Source organism: Dysidea avara, chromosome 13 (genome assembly GCF_963678975.1).
Source record: "Dysidea avara chromosome 13, odDysAvar1.4, whole genome shotgun sequence".
NCBI classification, from domain to species: Eukaryota; Metazoa; Porifera; class Demospongiae; order Dictyoceratida; family Dysideidae; genus Dysidea; species Dysidea avara.
The window spans coordinates 6445806-6461325 of NC_089284.1; the positions used below are offsets into that span (position 1 = coordinate 6445806).

The following is a 15520-nucleotide window of genomic DNA, read 5'->3' on the forward strand; positions in this document are numbered from 1 at the left end:
CACACTGGCTAAACTCGAATCTGGTGGCATGACAAAACTGGTTACCACAATCGAACGTAAAGGTTAGTATTATTTAGAATATATTTGTTTTATTGAGTCATTGTCGAAGTGGACTACAGTTTAATCTGGGCTAAGATGGCACCAGACTAGTAAGGTGTATAAGTACGTTTATATATATGTAGACTAGAGTTGTGGCCACCCACGTTAGCTTTTTCGATCGCCATTTGCTGCTTGTAAACATTATACGTATTGGTGACGTTATGGCCCACAATCGACCTTTACATGTCAGGCTATAAAAGAATTCGAGTGATCTGTGTAGTGTCTTTCCACCTATTAGGTGAGGTGTCGTAGTGGTATTCGCCACCGGCACTTGTGCTATGCTGCACAAAACCGCAGCCAGTGCAATATCTGTATATTGCCCTGCAGTCGGTGCATTATAACTTATAATGCACTCGTTGTGGTCTACAAAACCGCAACCAGTGCGTTATAAGTTATAATTCACTCGCTGCGGTCTGCAGCAGTGCAATATACAAATTATGGCACTGGCGGTGCCTTTGAACTGCCCACGCAGAGTGGTACATCATGAAGTTATGACATAACACTTCTGAGTTTGTCCGTTTTTCTTTGTATAATTAATGATGTCATTAGTTGAACATGATATCAATTGAACATGTGCCTAACAATGTCGCTAGCAACCAAATTAACTCTAGTTCTAAGTGCTTCTCACCAAACTACAATCGTTCTTTCATGGGTTCAGACCACTTTGTTGGTATTTCTTGCCAGGCCATCCACGAATGCGGCTATCCTGAGCGTTGCGAGTGTGGAATGGTGATAATGATTCTTGTACTTTTACAGCTGCTTGTACGTCACAAACCACAACATCTTGTTGTTACATCATAACTTCACGATACACCCTTCTACAGGGGTATATGAGAATACATAGGATACTCTCCTCAGTATATCTATATTATGAACTTTTGCTTTCATTAAAACAGTTACATCAAGTTGATAAAGAACACATCAAACCATACTAAATAAGCATTTAAGTGCTTGTTTATCACTATACTCACCTTTTCATCTTCATACTTATCAAGAATTTCCAGTGATAAACCAGATTGTGTAATCTACATGGTAAACAAAAATTAAGAAGTTAAACTGCATGTGAGTGGCACATTGGAACTATTATGGCTTAAGTTCATATATAGCAAACATTAGAAATGAACCTGGCAGCAACAGTGTGCCTTCATTTGCTATAGTATGGTACATTACCGTAAAGTCGGGTTGTTAAGCGCATGCGCTTATAATTTTCGGAGAAAACTTTTTGTAAAAATCATACTATCTGTTAGGCGTATACGCCTAATAAATAATTGTGGTGAGTGTAACACGGAATCATTACGTTGTGAGAGTAGTTAATAGTCACCACGCCAGTGTGTAAGAATATTTGGCTCCCATGTCTGGGTGAAATCCTTCGTAATAAACAAGATTGTCACTATCCAGATGGCTGATTTGCTGTATACATAGCGAAGGGAGACCTCAAGGGAGACGTAAGAGCTTGAGGAGATATTAATTTTCCAGTACTTTCAGCTTTTCTTGCTGTGTGTAGCTTCATCGTCGCATTTGCCCACGTGCGCTTATCATCCATGGTTAATTACAAGAAATGTGTATGCACTTAACAAATGATATGCGCTTAACAGATGCATGTGCTTAACAACCCGCCGACTCTACGGTATATGCATTTTAGTGACACAATACTTAGCGTGGTATACATATGCATAAGCATTATAATCTTGGTTGTTGCAGTGACTGCTAGTGTTTGCCTATAGTATTTCAGGTACCTAGTATGTACATGCACTTTGAACTGATCCCACAAAAACATTCGGATGAAATTACAGAATTTCTTGGAATTAGGCTCATCTGTATATACAAGTGGAGCACAGTAGGGATATAACACTTCTTATTGTTTTACTGTGATTTAATATTGTGCACTACTCCAGCTTGTTTCAGTACTTTTTATCAATGTGCTATGGTCCCTACTCTAGTTATGAATTCCAAATTTTTTGAAATACTTGTTTGTTAACTTTTTTGTAAATAATATTATGATTGGTGACGCATACTGCATTTGAAATGGCGCCGCGCGCCCCAGCTATGAAGTGAAGTATCCATTACGCTTCATTGTCAGCTATATTCAACCCGCTACACAGCAGTGCAAATCAAGAGCTGTTCGAAAAGCATCTCTGCAACCCACGCATACCAAAAGAAAGGGTTGGTGCCGCGCGCCCCAGTTATATAAATTATTGTTTGAAAAGTGAAGTATCCATTACGCTTCGTTGTTGGCTATGTTCAACCCGTTACACAGCAATACGAATCAAAAACTGTTTTAAAAACACCTCTGTAATCGAAGTAGCCACTATGAAAAATACGAACGATTTTCGTTTGAAAGGAAGCCATCACGTGCTACCACCAAATTGACGCTTTTCGCTGTCAGCAAAGATGAATGGGACACAAAGGAGGACACTGGTAAGTCCATGAAGAATGCATTGTACGTACTGCGGTATGCCAAAAGGCACCTCTCAGGCTGAAGCGACATCGAACAGTGAAAAAATCAAGCCTGTAGCCTTAGCTGCTATCGAGTTACGCTTGTCTGAAGGTATCAGTCAGTCAGTCAGGCAGTAAGAAAATTCTGTTGAATAAAGTTTTTTTTAAATTCCGTAGCAACTTGTTGAAAGCATTTCAGGTCGATCTGAAAGCTTGTTTGGGCTTAGTTTCACCTAACCAATACTGCCTCACCGTCGTCTCGGAAAATTGAGGCTGTTTTTTTGGGTGATGTTATTTTGTGGGCCACGCCTACTCCTTTGTGGTCCCTACTATACACTACTATCGTAGTGTATGATAGTACTGGTTTACCATTTCAATATCTTTTCATTCAAATGTCTGACACAACATTAATTTTAATGTCACAACTAATCATCTGGTTGGCTGAAATTTTATATTTCTCCTGTTTTTCTTTTTAGCTACCTTTTTTTTTGTTTTGTTTTGGGCTCAGCTCACTATAGTAATCACAAGAAATCATCAAGGTGTTTAAAGTCTAACTTTAAAAAAATGGCTAGAGCACTATGAATTCAGAATTGTAGTGTAATGTAATGATTGATTGTGATTATGTAATGTACTGCTATATATATGTACGCATGCGTGTACAATGATTCATTCTAATAATGCCTAATAGTACATGGTGTCAGAAGTGTTAGTTCGCTCGACTCACCAGTTACAGTGACATGGCTACGTTCCAAGTGTCGCCGCCAGAGGCATTTGACTTTTCTCAGCCCGACAGTTGGCCGAAGTGGATAAGAAGATTTGAGCGATTCCGCCAAGCATCCGGTCTTCAAGACAAAGCAGAAAAAAGTCAAGTAAACACTCTGATTTACACGATGGGAGATAAAGCAGATGATCTTTTGTCTTCATTTGGACTAAGTGACGAGGAGGAAAAGAAATACTCAACAGTTAAAGCGAAGTTCGATGGCTATTTTGTGAAACGACGAAATGTTATATTCGAACGAGCCAGATTTAACTCGCGCAAACAGTTGAAAGATGAATCAGTGGACAGTTTCATAACAGATCTATTCAGTTTGGTTGAGCACTGTGGTTATGGGCAACTGCGTGATGAGATGGTTAGAGACAGACTGGTAGTAGGCTTGCTTGACGCTTCTTTATCAGAGAAGATGCAGTTAGATTCTGAGTTGACGCTCGATAAAGCCCTTTCGATGGCTCGGCATAGTGAAGCAGTGCGTAAACAGCAACCTGTGGTAAGAGGCACCGCCCAACAGAATGATCTTACTGTTGAACATGAAACAATTGACACCTTGACCTCAAAGAATGTAATCTCTCCCAGACAACGATCCTTCAGCTACCCCACAAGAAATGAATCACTACAGTCAGCACAAAAATGCTCCAGGTGTGGCAAAAGCCCCAGACATGGTAAACAGCAGTGCCCTGCAAGAGCCAGCATTTGTAAGAAGTGCAATAAGACTGGTCATTACACTTCATGTTGTTTCACCAGAGGTGTCTCACATGTAACTGCTAGTACAGAAAACAATGACTCAGATGAAGATACCTTTCTGGGAAGTGTAGAGTTACAAGGGGAGTCACAATGGTTTGCTACCGTTTGTTTAAACAAGAAAGATGTGGAATTTAAGCTGGACACTGGGGCAGAAGTAACAGTTATCTCTGAAACTACATTTTCAAAATTCTCTGATATCAAGTTGAAAAGGCCAACCAAAGCTCTCTTTGGCCCTACAAAATCACCCCTCAAAGCTGTTGGGCAGTTCACAGGATGTTTTCAATACCTCAACACTTCCTGCAAGTTACATGTGTTTGTAGTGAAAGATTTAAAGATCAATTTGTTGGGCCTTCCTGCAATTACCGCCTTAAACCTTATTGCAAGAGTTCAGCACATATCTTCTTCCAAAGAATCAGTTTTTAAGTCGTATCCCAAAGTCTTTCAAGGTCTAGGCACACTAGGCAAAGAATACAAGATACCTTTGAAGCCAGATTCTAAACCATACGCCCTACATACAGCTAGGCGTGTTCCAATTTCACTACGTAAAGAAGTGGAGAGAGAAATTAAGCGGATGGAATCTCTCAAAGTGATATCTCCAATTGATGGACCGTCACAATGGTGTGCTGGAATGGTGGTGATCCCTAAGTCATCGGGTAAAGTAAGGATTTGTGTTGATATGAAGCCGCTCAACGAGAACGTGATGAGAGAATTTCACCCACTACCAGCAGTAGATGAAACTCTAGCCCAACTTTCAGGGGCAAGAATATTCACAAAATTAGATGCAAACTCGGGTTTCTGGCAAATTCCACTTACCCAGGAATCACGTCCACTCACCACATTTATAACCCCCTATGGGAGGTATCAGTTTAATGTGCTCCCTTTCGGAATTACATGTGCACCTGAATTATTCCAGAAACGGATGAATGTTTTACTGAAAGACTTGGATGGGGTGTTGTGCCTTATGGACGATGTGTTAGTCTATGGAAAAAGCCAAAGTGAGCATGATGAAAGACTTGAAGCAGTGCTGAAACGTATTGAGGAGTGTGGCATGACACTTAATAGTGAAAAGTGTGAATTTTCCAAAACACAAGTGAAGTTTTTGGGGCACATTATTGACCAGAACGGAGTTAGAGCAGACCCAGCGAAGACTGAAGCCATCATACAGATGGCAGCTCCACAGAACACAACTGAATTGAGGAGATTCACTGGAATGGTTAACCAGCTATCCAAATTTATTCCAAATTGTGCCGACTATTTACATCCACTTAATTCCTTGCTGAGCAAGAAGAATGTCTGGCTGTGGGGACCAAGCCAAGAACAAGCTTTTGTTACAATGAAAGAAAAGTTATCATATTTGACGACTTTAGCTCTTTACAATCCAGCACGGAGCATCAAACTCTCCGCTGATGCTTCGTCCTATGGAGTCGGGTCAGTTCTGCTTCAGGAGAATGATGGTAAATGGCAGCCAATAGCGTACGCCTCCCGCACTATGTCGGATACAGAGAAGCGATATGCACAAATCGAGAAGGAGGCTCTTGCCTTAACTTGGGCAGCTGAGAAGTTTTCAATGTATCTCCTGGGCAGATCATTTTGTATGGAAACAGATCATAAGCCATTGGTACCTTTACTGAGTACAAAGAATTTGGATGACTTGCCCCCACGTGTACTGCGTTTTAGATTAAGACTAATGAGGTACAACTTTTCAATTATTTACACACCAGGAAAGTTTCTGTACATCTCAGATGCCCTTTCCAGATCTCCACTTCCACAGTCAACTGACTCGCATGACCTACAAGAACCAGTAGAAGCTTACATTGCTAATGTTGTATCATCCCTTCCTGCTACTCCAGGTCGCCTGGATACGTTACGAACTGCTCAGAAACAAGACAAAGTTCTATCCCAGGTGGCACACTTTTGCAAAGTGGGGTGGCCAGAGAAAAAGCCAAATGGTCCTACAGCAAAATTCTGGTTTGTAAGAGGTGAGCTTTCTCTTTATGATGACTTGTTACTTCGTGGACAGAGAATTGTGATCCCATCAGATCTTAGAGAAGACACTCTGCAAAGGTTACATGAAGGGCATCAAGGAATGGTCAAATGTCGTCTTCGGGCACGTGACTCTGTTTGGTGGCCGGGTATATCTAGTGACATCAGTAATTTCATACATCAATGTGATACCTGCTGTGAAAATTTTCAGATTACTACAGAACCAATGATTCCCACAGAATTACCTAAGAGACCATGGGAGAAAGTAGCTTCTGACCTGTTTGAACTGAAAGGTACTCCTTATATTGTGGTTGTTGATTACTTTTCTCGTTACATAGAAATTCTCAAGCTGACTACTACAACTTCAGCTAGTATTATTTCTGCTCTAAAAGCTATCTTCTCAAGGCACGGTATTCCTGACTCAGTGACAACTGATAATGGTCCTCAATATGCCTCGAAAGAATTCAATCAGTTCGCCAAATCCTACAATTTCACTCATCAAACCAGTAGCCCATATCACCCTCAAGGAAATGGCGAAGCTGAGCGTGCTGTTAGAACTGTTAAAAGCTTGCTCAAGAACTGTACTGATCCACACTTGGCTCTACTGTCATACAGGACTACACCCCTACCATTTTGCAGCTACTCACCTGCACAATTGTTAATGGGACGGCATTTGCGTTCACCTGTGCCAATGTCAGAGCAAGTGCTTACCCCAAAATGGCCAGATTTGGGTGAGTTTCGTCAAGTTGATGACCAATACAAGCAAAAATTGAAGAAACAATTTGACAGACGACATCGTGTCCGTGAGCTGCCAGTGTTAGATGACAACACTCCAGTCTACATATCTAGTGGAAGCAATACACCTACAACACCAGGTAGTGTAGTTCACACGGCCGGTCAACGAACATACCAAGTGCAAACACCAACTGGAATAACTCGACGCAATCGTAGCTTTTTGCAAGAGAGACCTGTGGGACCAGATGAACAGTTACCAGTAGAGTCAGAAAGTTCTTATTCAGGGGAAGAAACAGAGAGGAGTCAGAGTACAGTAGTTCAAAGAAGCCCAATCCTTACGAGGTCAAAGACAGGAACTGCCATTAACCCTCCTGTAAAACTCAACTTATAAAAGGGAGATGTAGTGTAATGTAATGATTGATTGTGATTATGTAATGTACTGCTATATATATGTACGCATGCGTGTACAATGATTCATTCTAATAATGCCTAATAGTACAAGAATGAAGACTGATTTATAACTGCACACTCTGGGTTAATGATTTTTTGTATGATGAGAGACATGATGAAGGTACAAATAGCTTAGAAGGTGATCAATGGTAAAAAGTTAGCTTTCTAAGGTTTCAATGTTTGAACAGGCCTCCTAACAAAACTATGAAAGTGACACTACCATGTTTCTCATTAATAGAACACCTGTTATTTTTTAGACAATAGCTATGGCCCTGACTATTGTGCTTCAACAAACAGGTTGACTTGTGTGCTACAATGAGTCAGTTACTGTGTGTTCCAACTAGTGCATTCACCTTTATTACAAGCTTCGATGAATCCAAGTCATCTGGTTCCAAGTCAAATGCAAAGTAAGCAGGACTACCCAAGTAATGATCATCAGTAAGATTATAGAAGTCCCACTCATCTCCAGGCAGTATTCCAATATCCTTCCAGCCTCCTGCGGTGGTCATGAAGCTGGTTATGTGGCTATTCAAATTGTTTTGGATGTAGGTTGTATCGGTACAGGCAGAGAACATATATTTAGACTTCTTGATGGCTTCTGAATCCCTACCACTGACCGAGCGGGAAAGATAACGTTCCACATTGTTAAGATTTTTAATGGTCACTTCATAGAACATGTCCAACTCATCATGGTCACCTAATGGATTAGCTGAGAGCCATTTTCCACAACTGTAGTTAAAGAAATCTTCACATGGGTCAAACCTAGTATCAATGTAAGCCAAAACTTTTGAGTTACACGCTCCTTGTATAGTGCAGTCATTACCCTCGTCTTCGTTGGACGAAATGCTCACGGCTAGTATTACAGTCAATACAACTGTCACTAAAAGGATAAAGGCAACGATTATTAATACTCTAGACCTCGTTAACAGCTTCTTTCCAGAATCACGGCTAGAGGAATCACGGTTGACAGACTCTCGCTGGAACAATGGAGTACTAGGATCCTCCCGTGGTATTTCAAACAACTTTATATTGGACATCACAATTTCAATAGCTAAAATTTGTTTTGCCACTTGTAGAGATTTCTCACTTCAGTGTAGAGATTCGTTCTTGGATTTGTTCGCTTCCCGCGAAACCCGACCTCTAATTACATGCATGTCTTATTAGGCACTTATAAGGTCTCATGCCCATCAGGGCCCGCGCTTAATGCATTCTGTTATACCGCGGGCCCAACTGCACTGATGAGCACAGAAGACCACTTTTTTCGGTTTTAGAGTAAGTCATCAATAACCGGACGATTCTTTTTCCGGACACCTGTAGCTGCCAAACGGATAAACCGATCAGTCTAAAATTTGGAGCGTATAAAGGTCTACGTTAAGTACTTCGAATATAAAATTTCAGCCCGAACGCTTGAAGCAACTAGGAATACGAAGCCAATATATCTGTCCGCCATAATATTACATACTGAAAACTACAACATACTACTACTTATTACCTAACTATATACTTATTACTACCTATACGTACTTAACTTAACCAATGTCAAAGTCAGGAAATTCGTCCTCAGCAGTAAGCGAATACTGACGGAGTATCATTTTTGCATTGTACCTCCACAAAGTCACAGACAGTTGCTGGAGAAGTTGGCGCCTAGCAAACTTTTGTGGTAAACCGTTTCTAACAGTTGTTCTGTCAGCTATGGATCCTAAAATTGATAGGGCATATGGTGACCAAACACCAAAGGTCTCACATACAAGAGGGATAAAATCTCCTCCATTATCATTTACAATGTCCTGGTATTGGTTGTCCTTAGCTATCTCACCAACAGCAGCGGCCACCCCAGCCTGAGAAGAAGCAGAAGATATGACAGCAGACTGAGTGGTACTCCTGACGGAGAGATCAAAATAGGCAGGACGACCAAGATGAAAGTCAGGGTGGTATATGTCGCCAGGACGAGATCGGTCAGATGGAATGCCTTGCTCCCTAAGAACACCAGGGTGATCTTGGAGCAAGGCATGGTGTACAACAGACACTAAAGCATTATGACGCTGGATCCTCAAGGGACCGTGAGAGCACCCCAGCAGATGATCACCAAACTGGTCAATGACAGATAGACAAGTACAAAGTGGTAAAGAAGGGAACAAAGGAATGCCAAGCCACAAACGTAAAGCTATAGTAAAATCGTGAGGAGGAATAGCCAATATATCTGTCCGGAAAAGCAATCAATAACCGGACAAAGCAATCAATAATCCGGACAGTGGCCCTGAACTCAGTAATTAACCTCCGATTTCCGCCAAACTCTGGCGGCATGTAACTAGTCTCGTGCCCAGCCGGGCTCGCGCTAATGCGCAAACACCGTCTGGTGACAATGCTCGAGTTTCTTGGGCCCGGAAATGCGATCCAGCCAAAATATTGGCTGGCCAATCAGAATCGAAGAGTTGCATAATCGCTTTAAAACAGTGAAAAACCATTCTAGGAATAAAGTAAAACTCAGAATAGGGCGTTCACTAGATGTGATCTCTTCATTCATTGTATTAGTAGACGCTAGTAGAGGAAGCGTTTCATTTCTGGTGAAACGTCGAGTCACGATTCATAAGGTGAGATCGGAAAAACAACTTGACAACAAACATCTTGAACAACCTAGGTGAGTAACTTATGATAAAATGGCTTTAAATAGTCTGCTTTTTCGTCTACTTCCAATACATTCATGCGATTATGCAACTCGTCGATTCTGATTGGCCAGCCAATATTTTGGCTGGATCACACTTCCGGGCCCAAGAAACTCGAGCATTGTCACCAGACGGTGTTTGCGCATTAGCGCGAGCCCGGCTGGGCACGAGACTAGCATGTAACATCAGTCTATGGTCGTGTGTTGTTAAAATTGGAGTCTCAGCTATGTTTGGTTTGGAAGATAAGGCTCGTTGAAGTCAGCCTATTTCGTTGACTACTATTTCCGGACACCGTTATTCTTTGGTTTTTGGGAAGCCGACGTATTTACAAGATCTCCACAGCCACTCAAATGATGGAAACGGCAGTTGCTGTGAACATTGTGCTACTGCTGTTTGATCCAGGCATAGTCCGTTTTGTCTGCAGCAACTCCTTACATGCATGTTTTCGAGCAGATGGGTCTAGTATGTGCATTAACATGCCCATGCAGTCTAAATCTCTGCATGTATGATGGTTTTGAGACGTCTTTTTATAGTTTAATGATGTAAAGGGTACAATACGAAAGAACTTTCTTCAATTAGCAAGGTCATACCTATTTGATCTTATGTTGCGCGGGCCCGACCGACTGCATTTTTCTTCAAATGAAATGATTTTGAAAATCACGTGTGCTGATCACGTGTTCTTAATTAAAGACAATACCGTTGTGTAATGGTCAAAAAGGGACCATTGAAGATCGTCCAACACTGACTCTAAAATTGTACAGATACGATGGGAAAGCTCTTTTGGAGATTTATTTTTAAACCTGGTGCTACTAGAAGAGTAATGAAGTGGAGATTTCATAGACCGACCAGTTTTTGAATGCTCACGAGGTTATATAATATTATAATAAGCTAATTCCTTTTAATATACTAGAGCCTTGCAACCAGGCAGTCCAATAAAATGAAACCTAGAACTGTGTATGTAAAATATTAGTTACATTCATTGTTTGAATTTTGTATGCTTCTGTTTAAAATTTTTATCAATTTCATTTTAAAACCGACCTACCAACTGACTGTGTTGAAGAATTTAAGCAAAAATTAGCCCCTTTTATGTATATAGTTAAGTAACTTATCGTAATTGTATATATTTTTATAGTTTATTATTGTAATTGTACATATGTATATAATTAAGTAACTTGTCGTAATTGTACATACTTATATAGTTAAGTAACTAATTGAAATTGTACACATGTAATTGCACATCAGCATTATACCCCTGGAGGGTCCTGCTGATTAACAATAAATAATGATAATAATACCTACCCAAATTTAAAATAATTTTGCCCGCGAACATAAGATCAAATAGGTATGGCCCAAGGGTGCTAGCTGGTTTATCCCACCATTATAGTCAAAGTGTTCAACCTCTATACAGTGATACACAAGGGGTAAGACAGGATTCAAAATCTTGTCGATCATGTCAGGAATCTTAATAGGAATGTAGGAATCTTCGAGAATCTAAAATAATTTCTTTTCTCCGTAAAATATAGTAAAGCACTGCATTTTGTCACGTGAACTGCTGGTGAATGGGCGCGGCAAGGAAAATTACATTACCATATTATGTAGCTAATAGCTTCAGCGGAATCCAGGAATCTCGGAAGCATCTCGGAATCCTAAGAGAATTTCACTGAGATCCAGAACCTTGTTAATAAATTCTCATGTGTCGTACCCCTCGGTGATACATCAATGACTGGACGACCTTTTTTCCGGACACTTGTAGTTGTCGAATGGCTGAACCAATCAGTCTGGTGTTTGGGACGCATAAGGTCTTAGTTGAAGTGCCTTTACATTATACTGTGCATAATTTTGCAACTGGTCACTTGGAAAGGACCTGTGGAGATTCATGAACACCTATAAGGCCATCATTATTATTTTGCTTGTTTCCTGTCACCCAACAGAACAAAAGGTGATGCGGGTGGGAGGTGATATTGATTATTAATTATACACTTAACTCTAGTTATTTCAGTCTCTGACTGCTCTATTAGAGTATCTTGATCTTGAAGGCTGCCAGGGCTGTACACCCATGCACCTTGTTGAACAACAGTGGTAACCTTAGCGCCTTCTGCTATGTTTCCATGAACACGTGATAATGCATTTACCTTAAAACTTGGTCACTCTGTACCTCCTACTATCATGAAATAGTGCATTCACATGATTTATAATCACAGTTAAAATTTGGTGCGGCTACCTAAAAAAATGATGTGGGTGGAAGGAATATAATAATGATGGCCTAACTATATATAGACAAGATCAGATATCACAAGAGTAGATGGATAAATAGCTACATAAACTTGTAGCCAGCATCAGTTGGAAGGAACCTGTGGAGAGCCAAAACCACACTAGATCACAATCAGGTACCGTATAGCGGAAAAATTGGCGAATAATATTTTGGCGAATGCATGACATTACTTTGCCCACGAAATTTTATTACATCTGACAGCGTTGACGACGAAGCTTTGCGATGTCTACACGGGACGAAGCAATGCATGGCGGATCCAGGATGGTCCCCCTTCAAGAAATTGCATACAAGATCGAGATACTCTAATAGAGCAGTCAATTACTCTAATAAAGCAGTCACAATATTCATGAGGCAGTGCATGCAGCTTACTTACGAAGCTATAAATAGGATTTTATTTTACATAACATACGTGATATATTTGGTAAAGGATAACTAGCTATTATTGTTGTGACCTTTTTTTTTTTTTTTTTTTTTGCTCTTCAACTTTTTTTCAGCAAGGTCCCCCCCTCTTTCCAAACTCTGGATCCGCCCCTGCAAAGTACTACAGTTCAATGTCTCTCATTCGAATCAATGCTCTCTTATGCATGCACTAACTCGCTAAGTCAGCCGTAATCAAGACTGGACCGTGCGTGGCAAGCAAGGCGAGGCATGTGCATGGGAACGTGAGCTGAATCGCTCAAGCTGAATCGCCCATCTGCCTGAGCTATTAGTCTAAAACCATGCATACTGTATTCAATGGGATACTTGCGGAAGACTAACCACTCACCGCTGTAACAACATTCACTCACTGATGAACAGCGTCTACTACACTTTCAATGTTTCAGTAGAAAAATGGCGAGTAAAATTCCATGCATACTCGTCAAAATTTTCTCTCGCCAAAATTTTCCGCTATACGGTATATGATCAATTAAACATAAATATATGGTCAAAGTATACACTTCAAATGTGAAGTTGGTATCTATAAAAAAAATCTCATTTTAGGTATTGTGTCTTGGTCTGCAGCAAATATGCCAGCATAATAAATAGGCTATAGTGCTATGCCAGAATATGCTAGTGTATTATGTGGATATTTCAAAATATTAACACAGATTAATACTCTCTAATAGAGCAATCAGTGGAAAATGAACTGCAACGGAAAAATGCCTCCTAGACTCTAGAACAGTACCTTTAGAGTTAAATGGCCTAATAGACCATTTCACTTATTAAAATGTTTCTGCATATTTGACTCTGGCTTAATTGCATCTCTTCCCTTCAAAGCATATTGTGTGCATGGTGTGAAATGATGGTTATCATAGTTTGCAGTCAAATCATATACCATCTACCTAATGTCATTGTAAACTAGCTCCCTGCATTGGCTAGCCATATTAACTTATTCTGAGCAACTATACAGTGCTCCCTCGATATTCAACCTCATCGGTATCAGGACATGTTCAGATAATCAAAAAGCTCGGATAGTCAAAGCCCATTCATTTATATACATGCAGAGTCTGTCCAAATACTCTAATAAAACATCCGTATTGGACAAAATACTCTAATAGAGCAATCATTTCTACTGTTTGGATATCCAAGTGTTCAGATAGTAGAGGTTTGAATAACTGAGGGAGCACTGCATGTAGTTGAGGTATTGTAGAAGCACAGATGTCTACACACCAAAATAAAATTATGAAAGCTAAATTAAGATCGTCTTCATCATCTTCATCAAGATCATTTTCATAGCATATATACTTCTTTGGTTATAATGGCATGTATACACATCAACTTAGGATATCCACCACAATATATATGTACCTGTTCTTGTAAGTAGCTATATATCTTTTCCTATCTTACAAAACAGTGGTTATTATAAGTGACAGTGCTATAATCACTATAATTTAACAAAGAAGGTTGTAGCATTATATGTTGCTGAATTTTGAAAAATCACCTATATGGGTGCATTTGACACATAAAATATTCAATGATTAGCTAAGTAATAAGCTTTTTGGTACAAATCCACATGTTAATGATATCAATTCTCAATTCCTTGAAGTACAATTTTTTTAAAACTGGACCCTGCACTAAACAGCATCACCTAAACATTAAAATGCTAATTATTTCATGTGTGACATTATGGGTGATTTTCTCACACAAAGTGACTTTGTAAATTAGACAAGCTTTTTAATTTAAATTAGTTTGTTGGAGAGTTTATAATTTTCCAATTTCCAATTATCAAATATTCAATTTAGTGGCATACTTAAAAGGCAGATAAGCAGTTGGTGCAAAGTTAATCAAAATGTAACAGTGCTGCACATGCCCATGCTAGGTATTTGCATCAACTATAAGTTGCTGTATAAGACCCTGTAATTGTGTCAAATTGAAAATATGATTTCCTGATTAGCTAGGTGTACATCTGCCATCTGAGACTATAGAGCCTTTTGTTTACAAGCAGACTGTAGTCATAAGTCAGTAGACTTTTATTAGTCCACTTCATTAAGGATTTTAGAGCTGCTGTTGGTAATCGGTTCAAGTAATTGGTTGTTAGTAATTGGTTCAAGTGATTGGTTGTTTGCTGTGAATAAATTACATGTACATTTGCTCTGTAGTCTCAGGAATAAGACGCATTAAACAATAAAGAAACACACTGTGCAGAAATTTAATAAACACAGGTTAATACACTGTAGGACAATCTGACAAATGCACTATACAGATTTGAAATTTCTTCAATAATAAGCAGGCCGGGGTGTTAGTATATCCCATGCAGTATTTCAGTGACATTGCAATGTTTATACATCGATTAGGTGGCTATGGAGATCATGTAAATAATGCATTATTCCAAAGAATACCAGTGTCTGGAAATAGCATATATATGAAACAAGTTAATTTTAGTGTGCTATATTTCATTCTCATAGTTGAGGCTCCAGACTTTTGTCAACATACAACCACAGACTAATGTTACATTCCTTAGAGTTTCAGGGAAATCAGAGTTTTTGTTACAGACTTCAGGGCCACTATCTGGATTATTGATTGCTAGCTTTGTCCAGTTATTGGTTGTTTTTCATGTGTGTGTCATATTCCTAGCTGCTTCAAATGTGTTCTGGCTGATATTCTGCATTCAAAGTACTTTAGTCAAGACCTTGTATGCAGGGCCGCCTGGGGGGACTGGAGAATTTTGTCCTGGGCCCCAGCCAGAAAGGGGCCCCTTGAATACCTGTTTAAAAGATCGATATACTCTAATAGAGCAGTCAGATCTAGATACTCTAATAGAGCAGTCAGATCTAGATACTCTAATAGAGCAGTCAGATCTAGATACTCTAATAGAGCAGTCATAGTATTCTTCAGAGGAGCAGTGTAGCAAGCTTATAAATAAAGGAATATGGTTGGTGAGGG

General features: G+C 39.7%; 1 protein-coding gene across 2 annotated transcripts in view; it reads right to left on the reverse strand.

Moving 5' to 3' along the window:
* Positions 1–15520, reverse strand: part of LOC136243288 (endothelin-converting enzyme 1-like) — a 75991-nt gene that overhangs the window by 18078 nt on the left and 42393 nt on the right. The window contains exons 1-2 of one of the 2 annotated variants that reach the window (XM_066034810.1): positions 7576–8349; positions 1071–1124 (exon numbers count right to left, since the gene is read on the reverse strand). The exons of the other annotated variant lie outside the window; for it this stretch is intronic. Of the exons in view, the coding sequence (XP_065890882.1) occupies positions 1071–1124; positions 7576–8259 (738 nt within the window). The 5' untranslated portion in view covers positions 8260–8349. Of the gene's footprint in view, positions 1–1070; positions 1125–7575; positions 8350–15520 lie in introns of those variants that run through there. 2 annotated transcript variants of the gene reach the window in all.